This window comes from Limulus polyphemus, unplaced genomic scaffold (assembly GCF_000517525.1).
Source record: "Limulus polyphemus unplaced genomic scaffold, Limulus_polyphemus-2.1.2 Scaffold2244, whole genome shotgun sequence".
NCBI classification, from domain to species: Eukaryota; Metazoa; Arthropoda; class Merostomata; order Xiphosura; family Limulidae; genus Limulus; species Limulus polyphemus.
Genome location: NW_013667854.1, coordinates 81,289 through 93,431, shown reverse-complemented (window position 1 = coordinate 93,431; position 12,143 = coordinate 81,289). Strand labels below are relative to the sequence as shown.

At 32.2% G+C, this 12,143-nt stretch overlaps 1 protein-coding gene across 1 annotated transcript in view; it reads right to left on the bottom strand.

The window, feature by feature from the left end:
• Positions 1 to 804: 804 nt before the first annotated feature.
• Positions 805 to 12,143, bottom strand: part of LOC106466383 (astacin-like metalloprotease toxin 1) — a 33,910-nt gene continuing 22,571 nt past the window's right edge. Inside the window, exon 10 of the mRNA XM_013926666.2 lies at positions 805 to 873. Coding sequence (XP_013782120.2) covers positions 805 to 873 — 69 coding nt within the window. The remainder of the gene's footprint in view (positions 874 to 12,143) is intronic.

Sequence of the window (12,143 nt, the reverse complement as noted above, 5' to 3'; positions counted from 1 at the left end):
GAAATGGAAATATGTGAATTATTTTATTTTAACATAGTTAGTATAACGTTATACAGATATTCCTTTCACATTACTTAAAATGTTCAAAATGTTCTCCATCTGCATTTATGCATTCGTGTACATTTTTGGGTATGGCACGACACGTCTTCCTCTCAGAAATATCAGCTTTGTACGGAAACAAGACCAAGAGGGTTCGGTAAAGATAATTATAAAGCTATCAGTCATACTTCCCATTCAACCTTTACCTACCTCAAGCATCTAGTGAAAGAAACGGGTCTTCATGCCACTCCATCTGAAAACATATCATTAACGTTGCTAGACACAACTTATAGATTGCTTTGTGATCATACTGTTAAAATGGGCACTGGAAAACATTCATATTCACACATTATATGTATTATGTAAAGAAACAGGGAAGAACTTTATGCTTTTGACAGGAAAGCCTTACAGCGGAACCTTTTGTAATGGAAACTACGCTGCAGGTTTATTGTTGATAAACATAGTTGTCTAATAGAGCATGACTAAACATGATGATACGAACGTTGGTCAAGTTCCCAAATCATATAACGTACTCAACCCTCTGTATAGTAATGAATTCAGTTCACACCATGCCGATAATAAAATCACTCATATCTTTCAAAATGTCCTTTGAACAAAAAGTGATAATAATTTTTAAATCTAGGAACGCGTGCGTTTACAGTAGTATAGGTATATGAACAGACAAAAGTTGAAGGGGAGGGGTTTGCCAAGTTTGAAATGCGATTTCATGATTGTTTCTTACATTTTGGTAGGATGTGTTGAAGGTTATACTATTATATCAAGGGCAACAACACCGGAACCATGATAGATATCTGTAAAAGCTTCTATGAAGAACTATAACAAAGAAAATAAAATAATGTTTCAATTGTCATGTATGTTATGAAGGATCATAATCTGCAAAATAAGTTTTAAGAAAAAGCAAAATCACAACATTCAAAGTATTTCAAGTTAACATTAAAATAATAAAGTTGTTAAATTTAACCTGCTCGGATTAGTAATAACTTTCCAGTTACCGCCTTGGTTTTATAACGTTCATTATCAGGACGACTCTAAGTTTTTTCTTGGTGAACTTATACGCTGTTTGCCTCGTTTCCTTATAAAGCCAAGGTTTCTGTGTAGTACACAGGACCCAGGATACTGGTCTGATAATAAGCAAAAATCACCTTAACTTATATATATACATGTTTGAAACTCAAAAAAAGTCATTGATGTTAGGAAAATGCTGTTGTGTTATGATCATTTTACCTTAGATATTAAAGTCAACATAACTGTTGCGTTCTCCTTGTTTTTTAATTGTTTGATCACAATACAAGTTTATTATGTGTCAACACGTCTAACGATGAATTAATTTAGCCATTCAGGTTTACTGACAATTTTTAAATTTTAACTAGCTTGTTCAATTAAAATATTATCAATTGAAAAATTGAGAGGTTATTTCAACAAGGTCGGATGTTGAAGGAGAAGTCGTCATGACAAACTAAATGTAAATAGTTCATGACATTAAATTACGTTATTATGTAATTTGTTTAAAAGTTTTTTCCCGATAAGTTATTTGATTAAGCAATTTTTATAATTTGCCAATGTATTTAAAATTTATTATGTAAATTAATTAGAAGAGGTTCATAAAAAATAATTAAGATCATATTTAATAAAAATATTAAGGATCTTAATAGGCAAATATAGTATTAAGAATTTGATACTAATTTAATTGAAATCTTCGTTAATTAAATTAAGTCGTTTTTTGAGTGTATAGCGATTAAAATATAGGGCTTAAATAAATATCAAAGTTTGAAAATATTAGATGCTTACCTCTTGTGAGCTCTTTCACATTTTAACATAATTCACTGAAGTCATTCCCTTTTATATACGGCACTTTTCAAACCGGTTTAAACACGACAATGCAAGTTAAAACACGATCGCTGCAGCAGGCTCGTAATCGCTTTTCTTGGAAACTTCATTGCAGGTACTTAAACAAAAAGTGCTCTGATATCCAAAGTCGCAAAAAGTCGCCTGTTCGGGTTTAATCCGTGTATTGAACCCGTGTTCCAGATTTAAATATAAATATATAAACACATATGTACAACACACAAATATACGTAGAAGCACACACAATACACGCACACGTCTTCTCTATCACAAAGTTGTGTAACCACGCACACACTCGTCACACTACTTGTATCAACTGGCTGTAAGCATTGTATCGTCTTACAACAATGCACGCAAAGGCGACTGCAGGAATGAACTTTCATTGCAGGTACTTACACAAAAAGCGCTCTGATATCCAGAGTCGCAAAAAGTCGCCGAATTTTTTTATTTCACTGATTTTCCTAAAACTTATATTACTGTCAGATGCAAAAATTAGATTGGATAAATTTGGACATTTTTACTTACACTTATTTTTTTTTTTTTTTACATAGTAAGTTTATCTACAATCTATGATATTTCCATACAAATAATTATATTTTAGCTCGTTTATGGCACAGTGCAGCGGCGGGCCGGATGAAATGACCAGATCAGGTTTTTCGTCCATTTTCATTAATTATTTCATTTCTGATACAAATTTCTAATTATCGGGGATTTGGTGATTATTATTACTTTAATGCTCCAGAAAACTACGACACTCTATGGGGCATACCATACATGAGTTTACGGGGTACTGCAGGGTATAACGATGCCCCGGGGAATTACATAACAAATCATATTCTCGTAAGATTGATCTATATTTTTAAACGAAGTGTTCTTTAAAGACTTGAAAGCTTGTGGGTTGAAAACCCTATAGATTTCAACGTAGTACTTTGGTCTGTAAGTTTTATTTTTACGCTAAATGACATTATTATTCAAAGAAGTAAAAATGACCTATGGAATAAATCAAAACTTAAACAAATCACAGTTTTTTCTATCATTCTTCAGAACATAAGAATATCTATTAGGATAGACAAAACCTTACGAAACCCAGAATATGATAGTGGCCATGCAATAGAATAGATAAAAACTAACCAATCTTGTTTATTTATTGTCTTTTTTTTTCTTGTTAGCGCGCCCACTAGACAGTAAAGAAGAAGAAAAACATTTATGAAACTTGGGGTTTAAGTGATATTGTTTTTCAAGAAGTGAATATTCAATGGAGCAGATAAAACTTACAAAAGCTTGCTGCTATTTTATCCCATATGACATGAGAGTGCCCTGTAAAACTAACAAAAACCTAACAATATTCGAACTTTCTATTATCATTTTGTGTCCATTATAACAACAAAAAAGTAAAACATTCAACGTTTGAATTGTTCGATTATATTTTTATTATGCATGAATCTTTCCAGTTTAATTTCGAAAATTACATTACATATATGTATGATTAAAAAACTAATTATGAAAGAGTATTTGTTTCTGAATATTTTATTTAATAATCACTATTATTCTAAAAGTATTTATTACATTGAAATATATTGCATTTTAATGTATTTATTGCAAAATATTTCGTATAAAAATAACTCCTGAACATGCATCGAATCTTTTGTTGTTTTAAATGCCACATCCTTCCCTGTTTTTAAATTTTGATTTCACCTAAATTAATGGATTCTTTTTACAGATGGTTTATAGCAAGTGTCCGAAAATGTTAACGGAAAAAGAATATATAAAAAAGGTATGAATATATTTTTCTATTTGCCTGCAGTATCTGAAATATTAACAAAGAATCTCTGAGTCAACCAGACCGTGAGGAAAACTTACGTGCTTCCTCAACTCCCTTGCAAATTTTGCTGAATATGTATGAAAAGAACATAAAAGGACATACAAAGATTTTCTTATTCATTACATTTTACCCGAGGTCATGGTGTTAGCTTACTGTTTTACAATTTTTACAGATGTTTTTGTGAAGTCAGTAGTCATCTAGTCATCAGTCAACAAGTTCTGTCAAGGTTGTATATATCTTAGAAGAATTCCCGTTGGTTCTAATAAAAATGCCAAAAGGCCGAAGAGAAACACATTTACTTAAAGACTGAATATATTCACAGAATGTTGCAAGACATGGATTGTTATAAACAGAATGGTGAAAGTGGTTTAGCTTAGGGAAATGTAAAGCAACTACAGCAGTTATACCCATATAAAAGTCCAACACAAAAGACATCTCAAATTAAGCCACATAGAGCTTTATTTTGTGTTTTAATTCGTACGAATTTCCAGATCTCATGTGAACTCTATCAAAAATTACACAATTGGTCCTGTTTACTCAGAGATTCGTTGTTATATAAAAATATAAATGTATTACTCTTTACGTGCGTAAATTTTGTACAAATAGCATTTTTCATTGATTTTCACAATAAATGATTCGTTTTTGTTCCTAGGACTTAAATGATTTCATGTCATGCTCATCAGTCGCAAATAGCCTAACAATGTTTAAAGTGCAATACGTTTAGATTGCTTTGTTAAAATATTGCCTTTGTTTTAAACAATGGTAGACATTAACAATTTTCCCTCAAGATTGTTTGTTTGTTTAGATTTTTCTGCGAAGCTACATAAAATTGTTTGTTTGTTTTGAATTTCGCGCAAAGCTACTACACGAGGGCTATCTGCGCTAGCCGTCCCTAATTTAGCAGTGTAAGACTAGAGGGAAGGCAGCTAGTCATCACCACCCACCGCTAACTCTTGGGCTACTCTTTTACCAACGAATAGTGGGATTGACCGTCACATTATATCGCCCACACGGCTGAAAGGGCGAGCATGTTTGGTGTGACGGGGATTTGAACCCGCGACCCGAAGATTGCGATTCTAGCGCCGTAACGACCTGGCCAAGCTGGGCCAGCTACATAAGAGCTACCAGTGCATAGCTGTTTCTAATTTTAAACTGATAATCTAGAGAGAGGACAGCTAGTCAACAGCATCCACTGTTTACCCTTGTCCGACCGAATAGTGGTATTTAACTATCACTTTTATATTGTACCCACAGCCACAAACTGTGAAATGCTTTTATCAGATTCACGATCTAGGTACGCTAACACTAGGTCATAGGTATAGCTCATCATTCCGAAGTTAAAATCACCAAATATAGATTGTATTATTTCGATTTTATCCGTAAAAGATTAGTTTCTTCCTTTCCTTTGTAATTCTGGTATGTGGTAAGAATGATAAAAACTGCTTTATAAAATCTGTTGGTTGTAGTTCTAAAATATACGGCCATTTTATCAGGTGCTTTTTTCTTGTACCCCAGTCTTAAGTGTCGTTATTTGTAAGAAATGTTTGTGCAAAGAGAAAATAAAAACGGAATAGAACAGTATTCAGTGTTGTTGATTAGTATTTTTTGAGATACCGATCTTGAGATCATGCTTCACCAGCCTTGGCATTATACACCATAATATTCTATACTGTCGTAACTCTTGAGCTATCAACGGACATTTTGAAATAAATGTACACATTTTAGAACCTAAAATTCTTGAAATCAGATCGATTGGTGATATAGTAGGAGTACTTCAATAATCTTGTTTGAAATGGTATATTTTGGTTCTTCTTTTTCTTCTTACTTATCTTTTGCATCCGTAGCGGGAATCGATAGCGAATTACTACAATGAACCCACAGACCTTGTTTTCGTACTAAGACTTTTAACTGATGTTAGGTGGTAAGTTGAATGTATATTTGTATTTATTTATATATTAAGCTCTGTTTATATAATAAACTGTTCTATAATGAAATATAAAATAACTTACGCAAACACTCTCTAAAAACATTGTACGTTTAATCTAGACGCATTCAGAAAACATTCACTTAATATTAGTTGCATCTTTATAAATATAGCCTATATAGCAATTAAATACATTCTAATAACTTCTCTAGTAGACATCATTTGTTAGGTCTATCTCACTTTTGTTGTATACTATAACATTAACTTAAACACTTTTTAACAATTGTTATATACTATAACATGAATATAAACACTTTTAACAATTGTTATATACTATATCATGAATATAAACACTTTTTAACAATTGTTATATACTTTATCATGAATATAAACACTTTTTAACAATTGTTATATACTATAACATGAATATAAACACTTTTTTAACAATTGTTATATACTATAACATTAATTTAATTTTTTAAACTTTGATATATTATAATATGAATTTAAACGCATTCTCTAACGATTTCTATACATCATAAAATTAATTTAAACACCATATTCTCCAGTTTTCATGATTCTAGAATGAATATAAACACCATTTATTTGCAGTTGTAATTTGCAATGAAGCAACTTTATTGTTTATATGTAAGAATGTGATTTAAAGCGAGCCCTTTTACCGTTTTAAGATTGAAAGAGATTAGCCAAAAAATGTTTTATGAAATTAAATGACTTAGTGGATCACATTTGTAATCTATAATATACATTTTTGGATAAATAACTTGTTAATATTGTACATTTTATATCTAATGTCTAACATTCCGGGTTGAATAACTTAATAATATTGTAGCTTTAGCAGTTCGTCTCTGTTCGCATATGAATTTCCATCATACACTTTTTGGAATAGATTAGAAAAAGACCAAACTGTTTCATTGTTAACATGTATGTGTTATGGTGTTTTACAATACAAACATCAATAAAATTGCACAAAAATATTGGTCACAAAAATGTTGTCTATATGTAAGTTCATACACTATAAGTTCGATGAAATGTTGTTGTTTTTTTCAGCCATATACATGATACATCAACGGTTTTGGAGGAGACGAACTGAAGATTGCTTCAACAAATTACTTAATGGTCTCTGTTTTACTTTTATTTGTACTGTGTCTTTATATCTGGTTATGAATTCGTTTTGTCTGTTTTTAAACACGTCTAGAGGTTATATGATTAATTAATATTTAATATGAAGCTAATACTATGCTGTATTAAGAGACACGCATAATGTTGTTTTATAATATTCGTCAGGTTCGTTTGCTTTTGTGTTTTTGGCTATTCCCAGAAAGTTACTCAATGGCTATCTGTGTCAGCCGATCGTAATTTGGAACTGATATACGAGAGAGAAGACAGCTATTGAAGAGCACAAATTGCCAATTCTTAAACTAATTTTCTTTTACTGAATAGTAAGATTTGATCATTACTTTTATAACGTACTTGTGGAGCGCGATATTTTTTTTTGCTAACAGGCCACGAACATTGTACATGCATAGCAACGGTCCGGTACGCTAACCGTTGGGCTACGCATTAAAAATGATCCATAAAAGACTTTACAACTTAAACCTACTTTTAATGAGAATTACGTTTTTTACTAATGTTTTTAGTGTTTATTTAATCTGAAGGAAAATAAATACCCAAAAAGTGAAAAATACTCTAATTATTTCAAGATATTTTTAGTAACACATATTATCTATTTACTTATGTTAGTTTATAATTTAGATTATTCAAAAAATGAAGTAAACATAAGCAACACTAATATTTGTCTAAGCTAAGGAAACTTGATGAAAAAATTAGCAAAATTAACTAATTATTTTGTAAATTAGAAAACAGACACATATCGCAGAAAAGTAATACATATATATATTATTAATGCTCTACAAATGGCACAGAAGTAAGTCTAAAGGCTTATAACGCTAAAAACAGGGCTTCGATACCCGTGGTGGGTACAGCTTTGCGCTTAACTAGAGACAAACAAAAGACTACCATAAATGATTAAAAATTGATATATTTAAAATATATATGATGTTTTTACAAGTCGAATATGTTTTAATAATTAATAAAAGGTTACAAATAAACAATAAAATGGTGAAATGTCATCAGCCAAGATTTCTCTGTTTATTTAGTGAGTTGTGGACAACCAGGGCAATTGTCATTGCGCCTCACGTCACTGGGACCTCTAAAAGTCCAAACAATGTCATATCCGCAGATTATTCTAGAAAAACAAGTTAACATACAAATGTATAATAATGCTGTTACTTGCGTCCACCCACCGTTCATGTTCGATTAATTATGCTTTCGTTACGGAATTAGAGAAAAGCATGTGAATCTTTGGATCGTATTGAATATATTTATTCTATTATTATTTACTTTCAAAGTACCGGTCATCTTACATAAAATGGACTTTTTAAACAAATGTATTAGCACATGTTGTGTTGGTATATTTTTTAATTTGCCGAAATAATGCAATAAGTGTATGTTTAGACTGTGGGTAAAGAAGGGGTAAAATATTTTTTATTAGGGCTCAGACAATGTTACTTGTCAAAGGTGTAAACTCCATGAGAAATGTAAGCATAACGAGAGATCAAGATCATTAAAGTTATAATGGATGATTTGAACGTTAATTCACATTTAGAAAAACTCTAAATATCGCATTGCACGTATTAAAATGTATTTTCTTTTCTTAATTAATGAAATTAGCAATGTTCGCGCACAGCACTTTGTTATTAATATCTTCATGTACTTAAAGCCAAAAACTGAGGCAGCATTTAAGATTTCAACAACAATGAGATGTTTACCACTACTCGAAGGTCAAGGAAAAGTCACTGAAATATATTGCTTATAATATGTTTTCCATCCGATGGCTCAGATTGAGGGCTATAACACTACAATTCTGGGTTCTATCCCTGTGGTGAGTACAGTGCATTTCGCCCAATATGCAGATTTGTGCTTGAAACGAACAAAATATAAACTATTTATGGTTGTTATTGTTATATGAGGTAAGAAACATCGGTTAGGGCTGAAAAAGTGGCTTGTTTTTGATCATTCCCTATTGGATTAAGAGATTACAGCACTCTAAGTCATTATGAAATTAGTAGAGGGAGTGACCACCTTTCTATAAAGTGCTATAAAGACAACAGGATCCCCTATATATATGAAAAGTGATAATCTAAGCAGGTGTAAAAGGTCACAAAGAAAACTACTTGTTCGACATGAGGTTTCGAGAAAGAAATATAAAAGACAAGAGTTTAATAGAAGAAAGGAATGGAAGACTGGAAGGTGAAAGAGAAAGGGGCGAAGGAAGAAAAAAGTGCTGCAAACAACAAACAACACCTATTTTATAATTTTGTGTTGTTGATTATAGTAATAAATAACTGTTTTTATGTATATTAGTATGAAACAATTCCTGATAGGATAAATATAACCTTAATAAAGTTTAAGGGAAAGGGAACTGCGAGTATAGCAGCTATGCAACAAATGGTGTCAGAAGTGGGCAATATACAACAATGGTATGTATTAAAGGTAATTTCGAACACACAAAATCTTCAGTTTTCTAAAACTCAGAATAATAAATTGCATACTATAACAACACTTGTATAAGTAGTCTTCATGGACCTTATACATATTTACTCATGTTAGTTGAGTTATAGTTCTTCTGAGATTTTTACTGCTAGGCTTTCAAATAGTAAAGTTACATTTTATAGGAATATATATATATATATATATATATTCATAACTATAGTTGTTAGTATTGGTTAGTGCGCTCAACTTGCAATCTGTGGGGGTCGAGGGTTCGAATCCCCTTTCCACCAAACATGCTCGCCATTTCAGCCGTGGGGACGTTATAGCGTGACGGCTAACCCCGCTATTCTTTGGCTGTGGGTGATGATGACCAGCTGCTTTCCCTCTAGTCTTTCACAGCTAAATTAGTTTAGCGTAAAATTCAAACAAAACCAAATTACTATTGAATCCAACCTGACACTCCCTGGTCCAAAACATGGACCGAATCCCGATGAAAAAGAGGCGAAAATGAATTCGACATGTCCACATGATATATTAAGTAAAAAAAGTTTTGCTGTAATTTTGAAACTTTAAAAAATAAAAACTTTTATTTTCTCTACAATTACATAAGTACACATTAAAACGATTAATTATTGAATTTATAACCACCCCGTATTAATCAATTGAAGAAGCTTATTGATAACTAGTTAAGGAATTTAGTTTCTGTTTTTAAGCAAACACAAATAACTGATATTATTAACTCTCTATTAAGTAGATATCTCACAACAACAACAACAAAAACGGATTAACCTTTAATATATTTTGAATCTGTAAGGGAAATATTTTTCTAGTTTATGTGATACTGTTATGTTTACTTTCTCTAAGTTGTGGCCAAATAGACCTGCTCTTATTTACATACCTGTTTAAACATCATTTACTAACATAATTAATAAAATAGTACTGAATACAGATATACTGAAAACAGTAAAAACAAAACATGTAAGTGAATGATAACGATCATCTTTAATCATACATAACAACAAGTAATTTTAAAAGTATGTTTTTTCTGTGTACCGTAATTAGATTGTCTTAAAAATCATTTCTAACCTTTGAATCTGATACACAATATTTTGAACATCGTGTTTTAAAACGTAATTAGGTTACATGCTTATATAATTTTCTTGAACGACAAACATGATATCAACATAAACGTGGGCCAAAAGGATCGAAGTAGTCTGTGTATCAAAAGATTATAAGTTTCACCGATGGAGACACGTTTGGAATTATTTTATGCATAAAAGGAGAGTTGTTAAATATTAGATTTAAAGTTCTCACACTTTATGTTTTCTAAGAATGTGTAAGCAATCAGAACCAAAACTTTAGTGGTTTAGAAAATTGTTACATTAATTTAAAGTTTTTATGTAAATAGTTATTTCTTTTATTGAACTCCTGTTTCCCCTTACTAAGTAACACGATTACTTAAGATCGTTTATATCAGTGATTCAGAACTCTATTTGTTCTGGGCCTTGCAAAGTTTTCTGCACTTCTATGAAAATGTCTTCTCCAGTTGTTGTTCCGTGCATGCTGCAAACGGAGGTCAACTCTTCTGTGATCTGAAAGTCCACATTAACACCCCGAATGAACACGAGAAGTTGTGACGTACTCGAGAGATCAGTATACTCATCCAGCACCAGAGAATACCACAAGAAGTTCCTAGCTTTCTCGCGTATCTGTAATACCATATTCTCTCAAAGTTATTCTGTTCTCCGCACAACTGAACTTGCTGAAAGGCTGATACTTCCGGACAAATTGGCTTTCTCAGGACACAAGTTATTTGCTGCTTCCATCATACACTCTTTGATGACCTTGCCGTCAGTAAACGGTTTTCCTCGCTCTGCCATCTCATGCACTATTTTGTAACTTGTACGAGTGACAGATTCATTTTCAGCAAACATTCTCGTGAAGAGATTCTTTTGAGATTCCAAAGTACATTTCAGGAACTCAAATTTCTCAGAACGCAACTTTACAGAAAACTTCGAATATGTTGACAGATGTTTTGTTTCATAGTAATGCCGAAGATTGTACTCTTTCAAAACGGCAACACTTTCGTTGCATATCATGTAACTAGCTTTCTGGTTGTTTGTTTCCACAAAGAAGTACTTTTCTCCCCATACTTCATTGAAAAGGCGACACTCAGCATTTACTTTCTTTTTTTAGTAGCCATAACGATGGGTGAAGAAAACAGGATCTGAAAATGAAAAACAATTGTTTATTTACACATTGAATAGTCTACCAAAAAAGTTTTAGAAAAATAATAATTTTTCAAAATTTTTTTGACATGTATATAAATCTGCCCACCAGACCCTTCCTCACTCCAGCCATGTTTTTTCCTCCATCAACTGTAACACATCGAAGCTGATTCCACTGAAGGTTATAGCCTACGAACTAAGTTGGAAGATCTTCAACTCCCGGGCGCTCTGTTTATACACTGCATTATACATCAGCAAGCACTCTGTGGGAAAGACTTAGATATTTCTTGCGTACTGAAACCAGTCGTTTCTGCGGTGAACTTCATTCGGGGTCATGCACTTAATCACAACCAGTTCCAGGATTTTCTTGAAGAATTCTGTGACTTGCCTTATCACACAGCAGTGAGGCTGCTCAGCTGCGGTAAAGTCCTGTTTTCTATTTCTCTTCGGAGCTTATAAAAACGTAATTTTCTCACCGAAAAGGATAGAGCTGATCCACTTCTGTCAGATCCTACCTGGCTGTCAAAGTTGTCATTTTTGGTTGACATCACATCCCACATGAATGATTTGAATTTAAAACTTCAGGGAAAGGATAACCTTATCTGTGATCTCTACAGAATCATGAAATGATTTCGGGGAAAGTTATCATTGTTTGAAGCACAACTGGAAGGAGGAAACTTCTCTCATTTTC